The sequence below is a fragment of the Pseudorasbora parva genome, chromosome 18, assembly GCF_024679245.1.
Source record: "Pseudorasbora parva isolate DD20220531a chromosome 18, ASM2467924v1, whole genome shotgun sequence".
Classification (NCBI taxonomy): Eukaryota; Metazoa; Chordata; class Actinopteri; order Cypriniformes; family Gobionidae; genus Pseudorasbora; species Pseudorasbora parva.
In genome coordinates this window covers 40,449,551-40,473,735 of record NC_090189.1, presented here as the reverse complement: position 1 = coordinate 40,473,735, position 24,185 = coordinate 40,449,551, and the positions used below count along the sequence as shown (strand labels likewise).

At 37.2% G+C, this 24,185-nt stretch overlaps 1 protein-coding gene across 6 annotated transcripts in view; it reads left to right on the top strand.

Annotated features, from left to right (window-relative positions):
* aff4 (AF4/FMR2 family, member 4) overlaps positions 1-24,185 on the top strand; it is an 81,901-nt gene that overhangs the window by 6,072 nt on the left and 51,644 nt on the right. For 2 of the 6 annotated variants that reach the window (XM_067423788.1, XM_067423785.1), the window contains exons 1-2: positions 13,766-14,104; positions 19,757-19,883. The exons of 1 other annotated variant lie outside the window; for it this stretch is intronic. In XM_067423788.1, coding sequence (XP_067279889.1) covers positions 14,088-14,104; positions 19,757-19,883 — 144 coding nt within the window. In that variant the 5' untranslated portion in view covers positions 13,766-14,087. Of the gene's footprint in view, positions 1-13,765; positions 14,105-19,756; positions 19,884-24,185 lie in introns of those variants that run through there. 3 more of the 6 variants (XM_067423786.1, XM_067423787.1, XM_067423790.1) reach the window with 3 other exon arrangements.

Genomic DNA, 24,185 nt, shown 5'->3' with positions numbered 1-24,185 from the left:
CAAAGCATTCAAGACTAGGGCTGCAGCTATCGATTCTTTTCGTAATCGATTAATCTACCACTTAATCGATCGATTAATCGGATAATAATTACTTTTTCTTTATTAAAGAGCAATAAGAGACACTAAGACGGGTATCTTAAAATTAACATCTAATTTGTTTTCTTTTTAGAAAAATTAAGTTTTATTGCTGAAATTGCATACATTAATAACTGTGAAACTAAACAATTTTAATGCATACAATTGCCATATTATAATAAATAAAAATCTATTTCAAATTACTTTAAAAAGGTAAACATAGTTCAATCTAAAACTAAACCTACAACCAATAAATCTAAATAGTAGTAATATAAATAACAATAATGCCAATATAAATAATATAAATATTCTATATAATATAAATATTCTAATATTCTGTATATAATATAAATAACTAAACATTGTATTTATGTTGTGCAACTTAACTTTCATGCTTCAGCTCCGGCATGACATAAGCATTTACTGTCTTATTTACTCCTTTACTGAAGCAAAACATATTGGACAGGTTAACTTGGAATAAGAGATGCCCGCGGCGGATCAGCTCTATCGTCACCGAATCAGCTGTTAGAAGCAAACCATCCTCCCGCACCCGGTAGTCACAACTTCAAATCCTCCGTGTTAAGCGCGATGCTATCGTCACATATTAGCTACACTGAAGTAGGTTGCTAAACAAAACAAAAACACTTATTTGGCAAAATTACATTTACATAAACCAGGGTCGACAACCTATACATCACACGGAGGAATAACCGCTAGAACGTGATCAAACGCGAGATGTTTAATTCAGGTAAAGTACATCACACATGCTGATCTTTTGAGCTAATCATTCATCATTGTAACACAGCTTGTTTTAAGTTAGTAGCTATAAATATGATTAAAGTGTGATTAAATTACACAAATCAATGAAAGCACGCAGCTCTGAGCTCTGAAAGCACAAGCGCTGCTCATCACAAACACGCACGCGTTACAGCTTGTTCTGATGTTTGTTGCGCCTAGCATTGAGAACATCTAATGGTGCATTTCGAAGATATTATCAAGTAGGATATATAGTCTCATTAAAGGTTTCACACACATCACAATGACGGTGATCCTTGTGCAAAGCGTGTTCATGTGTTTGGAGTTGCGCGTATCTCCTCAGCTGACGCGTGTACTGCCGCAAATGAAACTTAAATGTTCAGCGTCGCATCCTGAAGCTCAACACACAGTTGTCTTCATTTAAAAACAGCGATATTAAATGATATTACCAGTGCTGATGCCCGCCCGCCCGCCCTCTCTCTCTCTCTCTCTCTCTCTCTCTCTCTCTCTCTCGCATTGCGGTCTTTGATCTCGACATGAGCTGAAAACGAAAGTTAAAGAACGACACGCATTCATTGCGTTTTACCGTGATATGAGAGTTCCGCGTTAAAATCAACATATTAACGATTTCTCTCATTCACCTGCAATTTTTGGGATGTTTACGCACCTGAACCACGGATATAACCGCAATCCGCTCATACTCCGAGTCCTTACACAAAAAATGTCTTTCTGCAACATCTGTGTGTAGTTAAATGGACTAAGCGAAGCGTCGAGGCAGATGATTTTGCCTCGAGGATTTTTTTGATTCGATTAACTCGAGTTACTCGATGAATCGTTTCAGCCCTATTCAAGACAGAAGAGAACCGGCATCTGTGAATGTCCTGTCTATGACACACACACACACGACAAGACAGAAGAGAACCGGCATCTGTGAATGTCCTGTCTATGACACACACACTCACGACAAGACAGAAGAGAACCGGCGTCTGTGAATGTCCTGTCTATGACACACACACACACGACAAGACAGAAGAGAACCGGCATCTGTGAATGTCCTGTCTATGACACACACACTCACGACAAGACAGAAGAGAACCGGCATCTGTGAATGTCCTGTCTATGACACACACACACACGACAAGACAGAAGAGAACCGGCATCTGTGAATGTCCTGTCTATGACACACACACACGACAAGACAGAAGAGAACCGGCATCTGTGAATGTCCTGTCTATGACACTCACACACACACACACACACACACACACACACACGACAAGACAAGACAAGACAGAAGAGAACCGGCATCTGTGAATGTCCTGTCTATGACACTCACACACACACATACACACACACACACGACAAGACAGAAGAGAACCGGCATCTGTGAATGTCCTGTCTATGACACACACGTGCGCGCGCACACGCACGCACACACACACACACACACACACACGACAAGACAGAAGAGAACCGGCATCTGTGAATGTCCTGTCTAGGACACACACACTCACGACAAGACAGAAGAGAACCGGCGTCTGTGAATTTCCTGTCTATGACACACACGTGCGCGCGCACACGCACGCACACACACACACACACGACAAGACAGAAGAGAACCGGCATCTGTGAATGTCCTGTCTATGACACACACACACACACACACACACTCACGACAAGACAGAAGAGAACCGGCGTCTGTGAATGTCCTGTCTATGACACACACACACACGACAAGACAGAAGAGAACCGGCATCTGTGAATGTCCTGTCTATGACACACACACACACGACAAGACAGAAGAGAACCGGCATCTGTGAATGTCCTGTCTATGACACACACACACACGACAAGACAGAAGAGAACCGGCATCTGTGAATGTCCTGTCTATGACACTCACACACACACACACACACACACACACACACACACACACACACACACACACACACACACACACACACACGACAAGACAGAAGAGAACCGGCATCTGTGAATGTCCTGTCTATGACACTCACACACACACATACACACACACACACACGACAAGACAGAAGAGAACCGGCATCTGTGAATGTCCTGTCTAGGACACACACACTCACGACAAGACAGAAGAGAACCGGCGTCTGTGAATTTCCTGTCTATGACACACACGTGCGCGCGCACACGCACGCACACACACACACACGACAAGACAGAAGAGAACCGGCATCTGTGAATGTCCTGTCTATGACACACACACACACACACACACTCACGACAAGACAGAAGAGAACCGGCGTCTGTGAATTTCCTGTCTATGACACACACGTGCGCGCGCACACACGCACACGCACACGCACGCACACACACACACACACACACACACACACACACGACAAGACAGAAGAGAACCGGCATCTGTGAATGTCCTGTCTATGACACACACACACACACACACACACACACGACAAGACAGAAGAGAACTGGTGTCTGAATGTTTTCTTCTACCACAATAGCATTTGTAAGGGCTGCATTACTCTCTAGCCTCACATCGCACAGCGGTCAAATTGCGATATTGCAGACCCTTACGTTAGGTCACGTGAGATCAAACGACTACTCGACAACAAAGATATTTGTCAACAGTTTTTAATTGTCGACAGTGTCGACTAAACGTTTCAGCCCTAACCCAGACTAGGGCTGGACGATATGGCCAAAATTCATATCACAATATTTTTCTTAATTTCGGTCGATACGATATAATTCCGATATCGATATGAACTATATAAAAGCTTTAGAAAAAACTACTAAGAGCTGCCACAAAGGATGTCTGTACCTACAAACTTCTGAAAAATGTATTTGCCAAGTCTATGAATAGTCCTCCTATAAAACTATATCATATTTTAGAAATAAAACCAGTACAAATATGTTCACCTTTTATTTGTATTTAGCCTTTATATGAACAAGAAATGTGAAATCAACATCAAATAAACATAATCTTTAATGAATCACTTTATTAATATTAATATCTTTAAGTTTAAACTACAACATAGGCTGATTATATTATTCTTAATATAGATTAAACAAAAGTGCTTCAGCCAGGATTCAGCCTGACTCTCAGAATACTCTAGCGGATGGATCTTCTTCAGATAGTGGAACCGATTTGATATCTTCCAGCTGACGGTAATGTCACGTGCATAACCTCAATACAGAGCGGCAAAACGCACTTAATGTGCATCCTGTGTGCAAAATGATGCGCTATAGAAGCAATGCAGTCACAGCGTACAGCGCTCCTATGCCGCAGACGCAGTTTATTGAGCATTTTCTTTTAAGTTTTAAATTTCAGTGAAGAACAATTCATAGCGCTCTATTTTCCTTTTATGGAAAACTATAGCATATATTTAATGCTGCAGTTATTTAATTAAAAATGCAGTGACAAACGTAATACAGTGAAATATTATTCTGATCCACATCATCTGTTCACTACGTGAATATATAGTAAAGTGTCATTTATTTCTGTGATCAAAGCTGAATTTATCATCATTTCTCCAGTCTTCAGTGTCACTCATCATTCTCATATTAGGATTTGATGCTCAACAAACATATGATTATTATCAGTGTTGAAAACAGGTTTGTTGCTCATGATGCTCCTTCATTGCTTTCATATATTGTCGCAATCGTCTGACTGTCGTCGTCACCTTTCAGCTCATAACGACAGAGGTGTCAAAAGTACTCACATTCATTACTCAAGTGGAAGTATAGATACTAGGGTTAAAAAATACTTCTGTAGAAGTTGAAGTATCAACTCAAGCTTTTTACTTAAGTAAAAGTGTAAAAGTACTGGTTTCAAAACTACTTAAAGTATAAAAGTAAAAGTAATGTAAGAAAATGCAAGACAAGCTTAGGCCACACCACAGGGGCCTATAGTGCACTACCCCACCTCCTCAAAAAACATTTTTCTAAAGGCCATAATGACTATAATGTTATATTAATATGTAAATGTTGAAAAATTTGGGATGCATTGGCTACCTGTTTCATTCACATATATACCCATTGAAAATGAATGCATTTTAGTACAATGGACATATACCAAATGTGTACTGCTGAGCATTAACATGTTTCCTGAAGCGAAAGATATGATGACTAGTTGCCTATTGAATTTTTGTACCATTACATATAGCCTATAAGTAATGTAATGGTACAAAAATTCAAACTTCAGAGGCATGTTATTAATAACCTTTACTGGAATGTAAATGTAGGCTACATGTGCGATCAGTGTTGCCAGATTGGGTAGACGATTTAGAGCCCTGCATTTCTGCCCGAACCCGACGGACCCTGACTTTTTTACGCCCCTAGGGCCAGGCTTCGGGCCCATTTTCACTTCATACCCACTGTTGGCCGCTGACTGCTTGATTGTTACTTTAAAAAAATAAAAACTTTAATTTAACAAACAAAAAAAACATTTTTCTAAATTAACTTAATAAAGAAATTAAACAAAACAAAGCTGAACTATTTTAATGAATGCAGGAGTATGTCATAAGGAGGATTCAAAAAAAGAAACTAAACGGGCTCCAGTCGGACTCGGGCCGTGCTAGGGCCTAGAATTGAGAACTAAATGCGGTCACTCTCGTGTCCTTTTCAAACCTGTATGACTTCTGTGAAAGGTGTTGAAGAATGTTGGCAACCAAACCATTAGGCTTTGAATATTGAACAAAAAAAACACACTCAAATTATTTTATTTAATGCTACACAGAAATAAATTCATTTAGGTTTGGAAGGACATTAGGGTGAGTAAATGATCACATTTTTGGGTTGAACTACCCCTTTAAAAACAGTCATATTTTTCAAGAGTTAAAACATGATTTAAGTAAGACACTGATATCTATCTTTAATGAGGCTATCATTGAAATATAATGTAATTACTTAATAAAAAAGTTAATACAACTTTTAAAGAGGAAAAAAAACTTTGTCCTTCATGGGATCCTTATTTTAAAGCTATTTTATAGACTGTAGATTAACTGTAGGCCAGTTTCATTTAAATGTAAGAGATCATGGTAGTCACAGGGTAAAACACATAAGACTGTAAAAATCTTCCTCATTATATGGCTATATGGTTTCTAAAATATATAAAACATAGCCTATATAATAAACTATTATATTTGTAATTAAAAAAAAATGTAAACACCTATAGAAAATATGAAAACAGCCTCTATAAAAGTCATTTATATTCTGCAATATTAATTTAAGTAATATAGGAACATTTTTAATAAATGTTTCTTCCAAAACACCATATTTATTCGCTGTTAGCTGCAAGGTAAATTGTGGTTCTGCTAAAGTGAAACGTTTGTGTGTATTGCCGTTTTTCACTTTACCTCGTCATGAATAGGCCTACATGCTCGCGGCTGTACAGCTGATTCAACACAGAACCCGGTATGTTCCCATATCATACGATTGTATAAAACAAATTCGGAGTCAAAGTGCCGGATAGAGTATTTAAACGCAGCGCACGTTCGTCAGCGGCTGCACTGTGCGGATATTCGCATTTTGCAGTTCCATACGCTCAAATAATAAATAAATAGATAAATAGATGCCAGATTACCAGTACAGCGCCAGCCCTGGCTACAACGAGTTATCACGCTAAAAACCTGGCTGTCATGAATAGGCGCGTCTGCCTGCTGATTGACTGAAAGTGCGTGCTCGTCCGCTGGAACCCGCCCTATCTGGCAACACCGTGTGTGATTTGTGCTTTGAATCATGTGCAAGCGCGACGGATCGTGTAGTAACCAATAGGTTGTTGGAATGGTAGATGTTTACACTTCTCATCCAACCACAATCAAATTCACACTATCCGGATGACGCGATTTATCTGCATAGATTTTTTTTTTTAAACAAGATGAAATAAAAGAGGAGTAACGAGGCTATTTTTAAAAAGTAAGGAGTAGAAAGTACAGATAATTGCGTGAAAATGTAAGGAGTAGAAGTAAAAAGTAGGCAGAAAAATAATTACTCCAGTAAAGTATAGATACCCAAAATTTCTACTTAAGTAAGGTAACGAAGTATTTGTACTTCGTTACTTGACACCTCTGCATAACGATTGTTTTCCTTCAGCTGCAGCTCCAGCGCGACAGTAAGTTTCTAAGAATCCGCTTTTGGACTTTCTGTGTGAGAGCGCCCTCCTCATATTTAGATACGAATGAAATGACAGGTCATGCATAGATTATTTTTTGTCTCTGAATTTAAATCTTGATGTATTCACGTTGGTTTCTATGTATAAATATGTTTGCCCGTGACCTCAAGAAGCGCGCAATCAACCGAGGTTAGAGAAAGGGGCTATAGCGTCCCTGTTAACTTGACCGCCCTCACTAAGGTAACGCCGGCTCGGAGCGGGTCGACTAGGATCGGTGAGACCCAGTAAAAGTGCGGGGGATGAAAATACACTTTATTAAAAGTGCGGGGGACACGTCCCAACTATTTCTTTCTCCTTACTTGTGGAAGGTCGTTCAGTCACATTTGTGTTGCGGTCAGGGAAACTCTTTTGTAGCTAAAACTTGCCGCGTTGGATCTATCAGCCTACTACTGCTGAGCACTGACTGCGTTTCTGTGGTGTACGTCATCGCGCAAGTAGCCAATCATGTTCTGCTCTTTCTGACGGCTGCGCCCTGAACGTCAGTCAGTGAGGAATGCTGTAATATATTTATCGAAATATCGGAAATGTGTTTAAAAATCATATCACCGTTATTGAAAAAAATTATATCGCGATATATATTGATATTGAATTATTGTCCAGCCCTAACCCAGACTTGAGTTTTGTTTGATGTTTGATGCATTCACGAAGCGTGTTTTCTTTGAGCAAGTAAAATTAAAGGTTCAGTTTCATATAACTGACAAAATTGTATTCATAACATATACAACTTTCTCTTTGGCTTTTGTTGTTTGATTCACATTTATAGCGCAATCCCCAGTAGGGCTGTCACTTTTTATTCGATATTCGAATATGCATTCGAACATGACGTGAAATATCCGTAATCGAACTATAAATAAACTATCCGGTTTTTAGCACCATTTTTTACAGTCGGGTGCGTTTACAAGGAGCACTGTAATCGGTTTAAAAGTCCAATCGGAATGAAAATGCTCCATATAAACACATCAATCGTAATAAAAATGCCCAAACTGAATGAAATTGTAATCGTTTTGAGAGGGGTGGGATAAACCTTTTCATGAATCGATCAAACGAAACATTTCACCATGTAAACTACCTGAGCGGATTACTTTTGAGTGTGCGTCCTCATGTGACGTACACACGCTTTCACCACTGAAGAGCGCGCGCCGCGCTCATGCACCAAGCATGTTGACAAGAGAGGAAAGTACATTTTTCTGAGGGATAAACTTTTTATTTCATAAGAAGTTATGAAGATAATGTTGGCATAATGACACTGTCCCTAAACCTACACATGTAAGCAAACAATCAACTATTTCAACTGCGCCTGACATTAGAATTGATTTTTTTCTGAGATGATTATTACACTTCACAACAAATAAATAGCTTTTATTAAACCGTATAAGTCCTGGTGTCCGTTGAGAGTTGCTATGGCATCTGATGCGGTAGACAAACTGAACGCTGGGATGTTCGCATAGTGGCATTTATATCGATTACGTTGATAACCTGCTGTTTCAAACATTAAGTTAACAATTTATTTTTCATACAGGCTGTGACCTGAGTCCTGTTTATGACTGTCAGACTGTTAATGCATTTGTGATTGAATCTCGTTACAGCAGTGTCCATTTAAAAAAAAAAAAAATGTATGGGGTCGTAGATATTTGAATATATTTGAATACATTGCTTGATATTTGATATCCGTTCGAATTTTAAAAAATTCAAAAATGACAGCCCTAATCGCCAGTAGGTTTATTAGGCTGCTGTCTCTTTAAGTAAAAGGAGCTATAATTGCTTTTCTTCCCCTCAGATAATTTTTTTTTTTTAACTCCATGTGGCAGTTTTTTGGGAAAAATACCTTTTGTCCTGCCATGCAGAACCCAATTGTGTTATATAATCATATATCTAATTTAAAAAAACAATTTCTTTGCATATAATTAAGCGTCAACCCCTGGTTAATCCCGATATGACTGCCTTCTAACTCTTTGTTTGGCGGCACAAGCTCAGGCAGGTGTGCTACATGTGAACGTGACAGCAGGGCTTGGCAGAAATTACAGTAAGTTTCATGAGCTTTCGGTACACAAAAAGGGACGTCACTGAAGGGACACGAACTGGCAGTGAAGCAATCATTTAGCTGATTCACCCCAGTAACTTAAATAAATCATTAAAGAAACGGACCTAATGGATCCTTAGCCACTGAATTGGACATTGTGTGTGTGTTTTTGTGTGCTGTGCGTGTATGGACAGGTCAACTCAATCGAAGGGCGTCCGTATTTATCATACTTGCTTTTTTTATGCTGTGGCACTAGCGTTGCAATAAACTACCATAGAAGTGCACACTTTCAACGCTTTACTACCAGTTGTCGTTTTAAAACATTGCCCTTCCCTATTTTCAGGTTTCCTTCATGACCCTTGAAAGCAGCTTTATTTTTTCCCCCAAATCTTTTTTTTTATTTTTTATTTTCGAATTAATATTATCATTTATTTATTTTTTAATTCCCTTTTTTGACTCTATTTTAGTTGTAGAAACGTATACAATTTTAAAACAGTTTATTAAAAAGGTTAACAAATAAAATAAAATCAGTTTTAAGTTTTTCTGGATTCCATTTTAATGATTTAATTGAATTGTAATAATCCAAACGCATGTCTAAAAGTCATAAAGGAAAACAAAAACGTTAATTTAAATGATCTTTTTTTAATCATGAAATTAAACTTTGTCACACAAAGTGCTGCACAACAGAGCTTTGCTGTTGAAATTAAAACAGGGAAGAAAAATTGATTATTCCTTAAAAATAGTTTAATATTTACATTTGAGACGGCTAAATTCTACTGTACAACAGTAATATATTTGTCACAATTTTTTCAAGTGAAACCAAGCTTTTATTTTGACGGGTTGCTGTGAAGATCTTTTGAGTTTCTCTGCGTTTGATATGACGATCATTTTTTTGCATTAATTCACAAATAAAGTGTGGATGACATAAACATGGAAGTGCCAGTGCCTTCTGAAAAAGTGTTAATTTTTTACAGTTCATTACATTTTGAGTGCAAAGGGCTTAAAGAAGTTAATATTGCACAGGCAAGCTTGTGCTAGACACACGTCTCTGTGTGTGAGAGATGAAATGGCACATTTTATAGGATTAGTGTGACCAAAATGATCCTGTTATTGTTCAAATGGACTGGAAATGTTCAAAAAGTATTGTGCTCAGCAAATCTAGCAGCACTTTTTGTTAGCATAAACATTAAAATAAGAACATTTAACATTGATGGCCAGGTTTTAAATTAACAAAAACATGTTGGTTTGGTTATTTGCAACAGTTAATTTGTCAAATTTATTTATGCAAGATGACTTTATGGTTTTAATGATAGTTCAAATAGTAATACTAACCATCATTTTGTTTTTTTGTCATGGTTTATCAAGAACACTGTTAATTTTCTCCATGGGGAAACTTGAACTTTTATAGACAGATGCACTGTGAGCTATGAGGTTGTTAATTCATGTTTTTTGCTTCTGTTCGAGCCGTCCGCCTGTATTTTTTAACTTGGTTTTAAAATAATAACTCTTGACGGTGGAATTTCTGGTAAGAAACTACATTACCCATGATGCTGTGCAGAAAATTGCACCAATCAGTGAGCTCCGCCCACTCACATGAAGCGCTGCAAATTACGTTATAAAGTCGTGATCTCTACTCTCTACTTAAACTTTAAAATGTATTATGAGTAGTTTTATGCTTCTCCATTATTTTTAATTTGCTCATTAATGCATCATGGGATTGTAGTTCTTTCCCTCACTAAAGCCGTCTTGTCTTTCGGCCTGAATTTGAAATGCTTTTTTGCTTCAAATCAAAGTTTGTAATCTGATTCTCCTCATAGCTGGTTGGTTTGATTCATGGCTTATAATTTATAATGAAAGCTTTTTTTTTAAATCATTTAGCTAATCATTTAGCAATGGGAGTAATGAATGGGTTCATGTATTTTAAGGTCATTCATTTTAAAACACTGTCTGACATAAGTGCTATATTGTGTCTGTATGCTTTAAACTTTATAAATGAAGACAATAAATTAATCCACCGGGCATTGTTGCATAAAATGTGGGGCATAATGTTTCCCAGTATAAGAGAATATTGCTTTTCAACAACTAAAACATGAACAAGTTATCTCGTGTACTTGTATGCATTTGCATTTTAACAAAGAAATGAAAAAACATACAAATTGGTTATACCCTTAATCCTTCATTTGCATGTTACATAGGCCTGCGTGTCCCAATGTGAAAGGTTAAGGAGCCGGTTAGCCTCACTAGAGCAGAAGCTTGAAGCGTTTGGATTTAATATATTAAAGTTATTAGGGATCATTTATGTAATTGGAAGCAGAATTGGCTGATACGATCATCAATACCAATCACTGAAATAAATAATACTGCTCTTAACAATGAACTATAAAGTATAAAAAATTTATTTTAAAAGAAAGTGTCGTGAATGGACAACTATTTATTGGCAAGCAACAAAGTAATCAGATGTAAAACACTGCATAGTTTTCATTGTATAATTTTAAATATACCTATAATGAATCCAACTAAATCAGATATTTTTTCTCATCTTTTGTTGTTTGATTAACATTAATGGCAGGTTTATTAGGCTACTGTCACTTTAAGAGTGGATTCACGGATCCAATATACTGTTACACCTGTGACTTATTTTTTTTAATAATTTTTAATAATTTTCATAACTGTTTATGAATGTGTTCATTTAAAGGGATAGTTCACCCACAAATAAAAATGTTTATTTGCTGAGCCCCAGGGCATCCAACATGTAGGTGTGTTTGTTTCTTCAGGAGAACACAAATGAAGACTTTTAATTAACTGTTGCTCGTATAATGCATGTCAATGGGGTTGAATTAGAATTAGACACCATTGGCCTGCATTATACGAGCAACGGTTGGAGTTAAAAATCTTAAGTCTTACATACCCCGCAGAATTGACGCGCTACAAGTTAAATAATATTCTTTGTTGCATGTTCCTGTCAAAATACCAGCTCATTTAGAAATATTCAGCTTTTAAGAACAAGCAGAAGATGCGGGACTAATGCGCAAACAGCAATCTCATTGGCTGGCGCTCATCTTTTCCTGTCCCTGTTTTGATTTCAGCAAATCAGTTTGAGCGAAAGCTGTCAATGTGATTGAGCTGCTGGGTTCATTAATATTAGAGAGTTGTATATTGTTATTAGTAGTAAAATTATTATTATCTTATTATTATATTACTATTTATAGTATATTATTATCTGTTGTCTTTTTTAGAAACACCAACAATATCTTAAGCACCACCACCAGTCATAAGTTCAGTTAAATGACAAAAATTAATTAATTAATTCATTATTTCTAATTTATAGTTATATCATTAAATATTGCTTGATAGTCACAATATCATAACATAGTCTAATGCTTGATTGACTGATGTTAAGAGTCTATGTTCAGATATTTAAAAAGCTGTGCCATTTTACAAAGATATTAATAAATATGTATGTATGCATTTCATATGTCATAATATAAATTATATATCAGATCAGTCTGGCGACTAAACAACATTTTTTACTAGCCGATGGCGGTTTTATTGCCAAGGTGTGCTTAGAGGGTTGTAAAGCAGTTGTCAGATATTAAATGTTTTGCTACTTGCATCTTATGACGCACTCTATCGCTGCTATAACTAAAGTATTGCGTCTGAATTAGCACTAACCGTAAGCCCCGCCTTCTTTAATTTGATTGGCCGTCTCACTCATTCCGGCAGTGACGAGTGCTGTCAACTTTTGTCAACAATCAGAGAGCGGTGTGTAATGGAGCAGCATCAACAATGTCAAATATTGGGGGGGAAATTTTGGCCATTTGTAATTATTCGAGGGGGACTTGTCCCCTTCAATGTCTACAGTGGTTACGGTCCTGCTAGAAATATCAGGGCAATTTATTATTTTTATTTATTTTTCAGTGAAGGAAATGAGAGAACTTGAAATTCACAGAAAAGTAATGGATTATTTTTGTAGTTAATATAAATGCTAATATATTAATATAATCATAAAATGATTTAATCGGCTGTTCTGTTGCATCCATCTATCTATCCAAGTATCTAAAATAAAATAAAAAGCATGTCATTTATCGTACTTGACCAGTGAGAGATGGCGTGCCATTAATCCAGCCTATTTTAGGATGCATGTTTACTGGCTAATTGCTATTTACCTGCAAGTGCATCACTCTGTTAAACTTCACTTATTCTAATAATTATTATTTTTACAGTAAATAAAACACCAGGATGGTTAGTCTCAATTGTTTTTGGTGATTCCCATATTGCATCTAATTGCCTCATGGCCACTTGGGTGTACTAATGTTTTTAACGTGCTTTCCCTCTAGACTTGCAGAAAAAACTGCATCTGGCTCTTTAAGGAACTTGTGGCTGCTGGTGTTGGCTTAGACCCAAGTGGGGGAGGGCATGTGTTTACTGAGAGACAGCAGCTGATTGGTTGCTGTAAGCCTCTGCATCACAGAGGGGAGGGGCCGACTGGCATAAAATAACATGTCCTTATAAGGGCGGAGGTGGACTGCACCATTCTCCACAGCACACGGAGGGGTGTTCCTTCCTGGAGAAGCAGGGTTTTTAAAGGATTTATCTAGATAAATGTCACATTACTTGACTTCATCTAAGAGGTATTCTTGATTTAAAATGTGGAAGGATGAGTTTTGTCATGAGTGCAGGCTTTGTGAAGCAGAGCGTTTTCTTAAGTTAGATGCATTATCTGGGTAATAGACTTGATGGTCAAATGGTTAATCAAACTGCAGTTTTGGTATGGCAGACTTCAGTCTTTTATTGTAATGTCCTCGGCTCTCTGTGTGTTGAAGCCGTGCCTCCTCTCTTCAGCTAAGTGGTTCGTTCGGCAGACAGTCTATAACCTCCCCTCCCTAAAGTCAGATTTATCTCAACTCCCAGGAAATACAGCAGAGACGATTGAAGTGTGAAAGCTGCCGATCAAGAAACTGTGCCTCAAAGTGGACTGTGCTAAACCGGAGGGAGCCGTAGCTGGAAAGAACCATCGAGTTGTCTGGAATTTTCTCTCAATCCTCTTCCAATGGTTCATTGGTCGAGGCCATGGCCTCTCAGTCAGGGTAAGCTCTAGCACCAGCCATGTTTTCAGTGAGGAGCTCCTGTGGCAGGCACGGCAAACTTTTAGGCCTTCTCCACCGTTCTTCTATTATTTCTTTAGCTTAGTTTTATTTAATAGGTGTGTCTTTTAGGTTGGCCTTAAAATGAGCAGTGCACTTTAGGTTAGCTTTGCCAAAGAATATTCTAGGTAGGCTGGATCATAGTCTGGATTATATTTCTGTCTGAAGCACCTTTAAATATATTAAACTATATGTGTATGTGCACTATCCAAAAAAAGTATTTTCTGGGCATGTAGAAACAATTTAATTAATGTGAAAATATAAGACTACACCCATGTGTTTAAGGTATTTCGCTCTTTAATTACTTTACTCTTTAATCCTCATGAAAATTACAGCATTCCAGTTAAAAGATGTGTCAGTGTCTTATGATCACCCGACTTGATGGCACTTGCATCCTGTGATGCGAATGTGAAGTGTGTCGTTTGTGTTGGTCAATATATGGACATCAGGCCCGAAGTATACGCCAATTTTCATGTGAACGTGTTTGCTGTAAATCCAGATTTTATATTTTATGGACACCGCGTATATTCAAGTGACTTAGGCCGCATTTACACTGCAGGTCTTGACGCACGATTCCAATTTGGTGACTATATCTGCTTTTTTTGACCACTCGCTTACATAATTTTTTAAAAAGCGACCCGTATCGGATATTCTGCATTTAAACTGGCGAAATAGCCCAAGACCTTCTGACCCAGAAAGGGAAGTAAAACGGCACAATATGAAAACAGACGAGATGATTATTCCATGTTTCGCTTTCTAGAGTATCTTTAAATGTCAGCAAAACATTGCTCTCGTCTTCCATCATGCCATTAGTGTCCTGTGATCGCGGTTCGTGTCATTCGCCTCCGTCTCTTTCTTCAATGACGTACGACTCGCGTTTACTGGAGAATATCCGATTGGACCGCTTACAATGCAGACGCAAATGCACATATCTAATTCAAATCTGATTTATTAAAGGTCCCGTTCTTCGCGATCACATCTTTCAAACTTTAGTTAGTGTGTAATGTTGCTGTTGGAGCATAAATAATACCTGTAAAATTATAAAGCTCAAAGTTCAATGCCAAGCGATATTTTATTTAACAGAAGTTCCCTTTCAAAGCCTACAGCGAGCGGCCGGTTTGGACTACACCGCTGCACTTCCTGCTGTAATGACGTCACTAGAGCCGTTTGTTGACGAACCCTTCGCCCACAAGAACACGCACAATAGGGGGCGTGGTCTCGTTGCTCTCCCGCGTGGAGAAGAGCGCACATTCATCGCTTGCATCTCCCCGTTATGGTTAGAGGCGGGACCTTTCCGGGCAAAGTGCGCTAAGCTGCTGTCCAATCACAACACGGGAAGCGCTGGCCCAATCAGAACTCGTTACGTGTTTCTGAAGGAGGAACTTCATAGAACAAGGAAATCATCAGGCCGTTTTTAGGACAGAGGAAACAGCGCTGTACAGATAAGTCAATTGTGTGAAAAATACTGTGTTTTTTTTCCCACACGAAACATGAACTCATGTTATATTGCAAAAAAATGCAAGTTAGCCCATGATTTACTCACTCTAAAGCCATCCTAGCTGTATTTCCTCTTTCAAACGAACACAATTATAGGAATAATATCCTGGCTCTTCCAAGCTTTATAATGGCAGTGCCAAAAAAAAGTGCATCCATCCATCATAAAAGGACACCACACGGCTCCAGGGTTTAAGAAAGGTCTTCTGAAGTGAAGAATTATATCCATAATTATAACTTTATAAACTATAATCACTGGCTTCCGCTAGTGATGGTACGTGAGTCGAGTCTCGGGTCAGAGGTCGCTCTTCTGCCCAAACTAGACTCGCGCACTGCGGTTACCAGAGGCCAAGTCAAGTCATCTTTATTTATACAGCGCTTTTACAATGACGATTGTTTCAAAGCAGCTTCACAGTGTTAAACAGGACAATATTGCAACAAAATATGATTTGGCTGTACCTGTCGTTCTGGAGAAAACAGTGATGTTATCAGCTTATTTTAATTTATCATAGAGCGACACTGTTGGTGTTAGACCTTACAGGTCCGAAATCATATTAGATCGGGATATTCAAAAGTTTGAGGTATCACGCCAGAGACGGGTTTATATAGGATGATTCAGAGGAAACACTAATTGGCCATAAGGTGAACTAGGAAAAAGTCTCTAAAAAGTGATTTTTGTTCCCCTGGGCCTACTTTTTACATGCATTTTTGCATAGACAACACCCTTTTGGACTTTATGTTAAAAGTTCTCCACAACATATCCTGCAGTTTTCTGTCACAATCTATAAATGTATATAATTGTGAAGTGAAAAAAACGAAATTCTTAAGGCCTTTTCACACTGGACGCGATTTTGACGTGCGAATAATTTGCGCGATGGTTTTATATTTCGATCAGCTGTGTGTGTAAGGAGCGCTTCCACACCGAACACGAATGTGCTGAGGCGAAAAAACGATATTTATTTTTTACTCTCGCGGCGACAAAAACGGCTTCAACCAATCACATAAAAGGAAACAAAGGTGACGAAATGTCCAGTTGATGTCACGAGCTATTCACTCAACTTTAACCTTTGCCAGTTATGCCATTTCTCAGCTGCAGCTGTGTTTGCCCACTGTATGCTACAGACAGCAATAACATATCCTTTTATAAATTGTAAAAAAAATTCTAAACATTGTGTCCGCGATTGTTTTAGACTTCGTCACAAATTTGTGTCATGACTGATGTGAATGGTTTTGACGCAAAATATAAGCTTTTTCGTTTTGCTTTTTCATTAGGCGTCCGGTGTGAAAGGGCCTTAACACTGCTGGTTTTGCTTGTAACTGTATTTTATAGGCAATGTCTGTATGTTTCTGCTGTTCTCTGATTCTCACCCTGCAAGCCAAGCCACCGTTTGACGCCGCTTCTGAATCTATCCCAACGTGTGTGTGAAATCCTTTGTTTCTTCTTTCGTTATGGACGTGAGATGCATATAGCACTGTTTATAATCCTTTTTACGGACATTTGAAGGAGGTCTGGCCGTAATTTCGTCTTCTTCGCTACTCAATATTGACGACATTCTGGACTTCGGTTTAAACGTTCCAAAAAGCAGCCACCTTATTGGTCTAGCGGGAAGCACGTGACGATTGTTCCGCGAAGCCTCATCACTCATGATCAAAATATGATTACGCGAGGAAGGAACTATTGCCGACTATAAACACTGATAAAAAATAAACTGCAGGATTAAATCTGGAGAACTTTTATGTTCTCGCTCAAAGCCAATAGATCTTTTTATTAGAATTAAAATCATTTACTGCCCCAAATATGGGAACGGGATTAAACGGAAAACGGCTTCACCTTACGGTCTATAATGGACACGGGCTCAGCAGACACTCCAGGATGTGCACCAGATGTCGCTAAAACTTACACACTGCACCTTTAAACTGCGATATGAACTAGTGTTTTGAATAGTAAAGCTGCAAATTAAACCTGAATTCTGCATGTTCTGCCTGTCAGTGAGGGTTTTTATATATATAATATTTATTTTTACTACAGATAGTAGTTGTATATGTTTTCATTATTTCAAGACTTTCTTTTTTTGATGACAAAAATTTTGTTTAACCATTAAAACGGGAATCTAAAGGGGCAAAAATAGAATTTGGAAAAAAATTAAACAGATTTTTGCTGTGAAAAAAATGAATTTTCTAGTTCCTCAAGTATGCTTTGAAAGCACTGCACTCTAAAAAGAAAAAAAGAAAGCTCAAAACCAGGTTTAAAACCCTATTTTGGGTGAATATTGTGTGAACTAACCCTTTTGTTGTTCATCAAGGCATTATTAAAACTGTAGGGCGTGTTGGGAGACTAGCCCTTTTAGTTTTCACTGGACTGTTGGCACTTTAATGAGAGACAGAGAAAGAGAGAGAGAGAGAGAGAGAGAGAGAGAGGGAGGTTCAGGTGTACACGCCAGTGCCTCAGCAAAGACCGTTAATGGTTTGACTAATTGGATTGGGTTGAGCGACGTGTCTGCGTGTCACTTTGCATCGGCCATTTGAGTGGTTTTGTCGTGCAAATGCTCACTCTCATTAGCACATTCATTCATTCGTTGAGCTTTCATGACGCGGCTATCAACCCTGACAAGATCTTATGTATCAAAAGTGACTCCCCTCGAAACCGAACCTAAAAACACCCGGCAAATCACATCTCCAAACCTCACCTCAGCGTTTACTGTTCTCATCAGGGACGCTTCCCGAGCCAAAGGAGCTTCGTCGATGTTTGTTGTGTTGCATTAAGATTTGATTATATCAAGGGTCTTTACACCGTTTAATTAGTGATAGGTTCACAATCTAAGAATAATAGGTTTTGTAAAGAGACTCAATAGGGCTACAGATAGATAGATCCGTTTTAACTGCGCCTTTAAACGGTTTCGTAATTCTGGCATCTGTAAATATAATCACAATTAAAAATTGTATTAATTGTAAAGCCCTATGACTTTAAATAAAGCATCCTTTAACTGTCTTTTTTTTTCTCTCTCTTTCATCCCATCTTTTGTTCTCTTATTCTTATTTATTTTATTTTTTTTGCGTCTTCACTATTTTTCATCCCTTCAATGTTTTGTTCTCAACTCTTTCTTTTGTTCCATTAACTTCTGATTATGAAACGAAGCCATAGGCAAAGTCGACCTGTAGTTTTGGCATTGTTATGGAGGTACAGTGAGTATAACTACTAATTAATTGCCAACTTTCTGTGCCTTCACTTGAAAAACGAGTAGAAACCTGTATTTTATGACCCATGTAGTCCTGCGCCTTACAGAGTTCATTAAAGGGATAGTTCACCCAAAAACGATCGCTTTGTCATTTACAAGTCGTTCCAAACCTATAGGAGTTTCTTCTGTTGAGCACAAAAGAAGATATTTCGAAGAATGTTGACGGCACACATTGACTTACTATGGCAGTCAACCAAATATCTTCTTTCGTGCTCAACAACTGAAGTAAATGACAGTTTTATTTTATTTTTGGGTGAGCGCTCTCTTTAATACACCGCCTATGTAACATCACCAGTGTTTCACAGAGAGAGTAGATTTCATCCTGTTGTGGTTTTTGAATGACATTTTAGCAAACCTGAGCCGTTAAGAAATGTTTTATCTTCAATTGAAAAATCTGCCTTTTTGAATGACGTTTCACTGAACTATGTAGGCCAAAGTTTGACAGTTTTTAGGAAGTTTCATTGGCTGTTATTTCATCAGAATTTCCATTGTGGTAAATGTTGGCCGAACATGTAACTCCTTTTGCTGCCGTTATTTGGCCACACGTAGTCATTCAGAGGTTAATGATGGTGTGCATGAAACATAACGTACGTAAAACACAGATGGACAGACTCAAAGTTAGTGTCACTAATAACTGTGTCTAATTTAATGCTAACACTGCGCTCTCCTCTCTTTTATTCTGTGAAATAGCCAAGCCTTGTTTTCTAAATGAGAGCAGGGAGAGCACATCTCTGCTCGACTCCAGTTATCCTGTCTTATTTGTTCAAATGTGTAACTTTGTCTTGGTTTAAATGTAGCTCAAGGTGTGAGGAAGCAATTTTTTCTTTGATTCTTCACTGCTTAGTGACTCTGTCTCTGTTGTTAGCAACATGAACCGTGAAGACCGGAATGTGCTCCGTATGAAAGAAAGGGAAAGGAGAAATCAAGAAATCCAGCAGGGAGGAGAGGCCTTTCCAGCTAACTCCCCCCTCTTTCCTGAACCTTATAAAGTTGTAAGTTCATTTTGTTTCTTCTTTTTTTCATTTTACCTTTCTTTATTCATTTATTTTTTCGCCCTGTAGACCTCATTTCATCTTGGGTGGTTGTTCCTTTTTGGTTTTGACATTCTGATATATTAATCTTGCTCATTAGAGGACAACACATTACTCATAAGCTTTGTGGCGATACAGTTGTACAGTGACCATAATTACAGAATGATTAAAAAAAACAACTTGGTGTATATTAACTAGAGCTGCACGATTCTGGATATATTGAGATGTTTTTGCTTTAAGTGGAGCGCATGATTCTCCCGTGATTCTGAACAGACGACTAAACAAAATAACATGATTTACCAGAGCTTCTGACAACTGCAGTCTATTTAAAATGTTTTATTAATCTGAATTAATTTAAATGAATTAATGAGTCAATGAATCGCTCATAAAGACTTCACTTGTTTCATTACTGGATGAATCTGTGATTTTGAACAGATCTCTTGAGTAAATGATTCAATGGCTCACTCGTTTCATTACTGGATGAATCAGTGAGTTTTAACAAATCTCTTGAGTAAATGATTCAATGACTCACTCATAAACACTTCACTCATTTCATTACTGGATGAATCGGTGAGTTTTAACAAATCTCTTGAGTAAATGATTCAATGACTCACTCATAAACACTTCACTCATTTCATTACTGGATGAATCGGTGAGTTTTAACAAATCTCTTGAGTAAATGATTCAATGACTCACTCATAAACACTTCACTCATTTCATTACTGGATGAATCTGTGTTTTAACAAATCTCTTGAGTAAATGATTCAATGACTCACTCATAAACACTTCACTCATTTCATTACTGGATGAATCTGTGTTTTAACAAATCTCTTGAGTAAATGATTCAATGACTCACTCATAAACACTTGACTCGTTTCATTACTGGATGAATCAGTGAGTTTTAACAGATCTCTTGAGTAAATGATTCAATGACTCACTCATAAACACTTCACTCATTTCATTACTGGATGAATCAGTGAGTTTGAACAAATCTCTTGAGTAAATGATTCAATGACTCACTCATAAACACTTCACTCATTTCATTACTGGATGAATCAGTGAGTTTGAACAAATCTCTTGAGTAAATGATTCAATGACTCACTCATAAACACTTCACTCATTTCATTACTGGATGAATCAGTGAGTTTTAACAAATCTCTTGAGTAAATGATTCAATGACTCACTCATAAACACTTCACTCATTTCATTACTGGATGAATCAGTGAGTTTGAACAAATCTCTTGAGTAAATGATTCAATGACTCACTCATAAACACTTCACTCATTTCATTACTGGATGAATCAGTGAGTTTTAACAAATCTCTTGAGTAAATGATTCAATGACTCACTCATAAACACTTCACTCATTTCATTACTGGATGAATCAGTGAGTTTGAACAAATCTCTTGAGTAAATGATTCAATGACTCACTCATAAACACTTCACTCATTTCATTACTGGATGAATCAGTGAGTTTTAACAAATCTCTTGAGTAAATGATTCAATGACTCACTCATAAACACTTCACTCATTTCATTACTGGATGAATCAGTGAGTTTTAACAAATCTCTTGAGTAAATGATTCAATGACTCACTCATAAACACTTCACTCATTTCATTACTGGATGAATCAGTGAGTTTGAACAAATCTCTTGAGTAAATGATTCAATGACTCACTCATAAACACTTCACTCATTTCATTACTGGATGAATCAGTGAGTTTTAACAAATCTCTTGAGTAAATGATTCAATGACTCACTCATAAACACTTCACTCATTTCATTACTGGATGAATCAGTGAGTTTGAACAAATCTCTTGAGTAAATGATTCAATGACTCACTCATAAACACTTCACTCATTTCATTACTGGATGAATCTGTGTTTTAATAAATCTCGTGAATGATTCCATGATAAATACATTTTAGTCACTTCTCACCACCTACTGGTGTAACGTAATTGATAAAATCATTATTTAAAGCGCCATGGTGATTTACTCTACCGTGGACATCATTGTTTATCCAATAATGATTCTGTGTGGTTGAAAAGACTGTTTGTGAAGCCGTTTTAAACCTATATGCCAACGGCTCTCTGTGGCTCCGGACGCAGATCTGAATGTTCGCTGTGATCGGACTTGTCAAACGTGATCAAGAATCTTTTAACGATTAATCGTGCAGCTCTAATATTAACCATTAACATTTTCTAAAGATTTTGCCTCTATATAAAATATGTAATGATAGCTACAAAATAAAATGCTTCAATTGCTGGATTTAACCGCCACATGTAGGCTACTTTATGCCGTATTAAATTAATTCATTAAAAGTGTTTAGAAATCTGAACATGTGCTTTATCCAGTCACAGCTGCCAGTAGATTTCAGAGGGACAGTTTCTGTCTATCATCCAATTGAAATGGTGTTCAAACGATGCTAATAATCTCGAAATGGCTAAATGTCATATCTCACTAATGGTGTTTACATGCTGCTCCTTTGTGCTTCAAAAAATACCATAGTATGTGTCCCAAAGACCATGCATTTTGCTGTTTTTATTAGCGCCAGGTGTCATTTGCTATTTCAACCCTTACGGTTATTGCAGGGCATTTTATGGTAAGTACTTGCATTGTTAGATGTGTCAGTTTTGACTTGTTTTGGCTGATATAAAACGTCTGTTGGTTTGTGGCCATCACTTCCGTTCCTAAATCGCATGTTGCCCACTTTCTAGTTATACAGGGAAAAACATTGTGTAGTTTACTCTGCCTGGTGTGAAGGAAAGGGACATTTGAGAAACATTTTCATTGCCTTGCTCAAAGTAATTTCATAATTTGTCATCAGATAATATCATCGGAGCTGTGAGTTTGCAGTCTGCATTCAGTGTGATGAGAGAGATATATGTATGGTCTTTGTGCTATATTTATGATGTCTTAAGTTGATAGAATAGTTAAGTGCGACTTTATAATTTATTCTGATTTCCACCCCTATTCATAGTTCAACTAATTGGTTTAAACTGGATGTACAATATGAGTCAAAATCTGCTTAAATGTAACGCATCATGCACAAACATCTTTTACTGGAAAATTTTATCACATTGATAATTGCCTTAATCTTTTTAACAACGGAGATGGTATTCAAACTACATTTACTTATTTAAATCACATGTCAAGTTTATAATATATATATATATATATATATATATATATATATATATATATATATATATATATATATATATATATATATATATATATATATATATAATATATATTGTAGTGTAACGTATTTCACTCGGTTTCCTGATCTATCTGGTTTAATTTCAGCGTGTGAAGAACAAATTTATGCTTGTGTGCATTATGTATTCCACACGTTATCGTCTCTGACAGGTTTGGGCCACCATTTTCTCTCATCACATTCAAAAGCGGTAGTTTTTGTTTTCCAGGAAATGTATGTACTCCCTCTGCTTTGGTAAATAGTACCGTGACAGACCTCGGTGTTGTGGTATTGAAATTATGTGGAGTTTAAAACTAATTGATAGCAAGGTAATAATTATTAGTGATGCACAATATATCAGTCACTTTATATCAGTATCGGCCGATATGTGTTAATTTTAATGTTTTTGGTTCGATAAGAAAATGTGTCGGATAGATAATGTATTATTTCCTTCAGCTGAGACACTTAAGATGTGCACTGTTCACCATAATGGTTATGAATTGCTTGAAATATGATTAAAATCACGTCAAATACAGTACAGAGCAACGTGCGGTGCAAGTCTGTCATATCTGCTACTTAAAATTATAATGAGAACATCATAATTGTGTTTTATCAGCCCATATATCGGTTACCAGCTTTCAAATCTGAAAATATTATCGGTTACTGGTATCGACCAAAAATCAGTGCATCCCTAAACATTTTTTATTTATTACCCGGCAAGTATTCAGTGAAGTGATTGATGCACATGTCGATGTTTTTAGTTGTAATATTCCAACCGACAGCCAGCCTAAGTTTTTGATGGATGTGATAAAGTGCATAAGCATTGATATTTTTGTAATTATAAAACAAGCTGGAGAGACCTTCAAAATGTTTTTGCGTAAATATTCTTTATATTTATTTTACAGGATGAAGTATAATTCATGGCTTAAATAAATTGTTACCTAGAGACTGACAAAAATGTTAAATTCGTTGACTTTTGAAAATAAAATTATTTTTATTTTTATAGTATATCAATAAAAATCGCTTATTTAAGCTCATGAAAATGCAGATGCTGTAAACCATAATG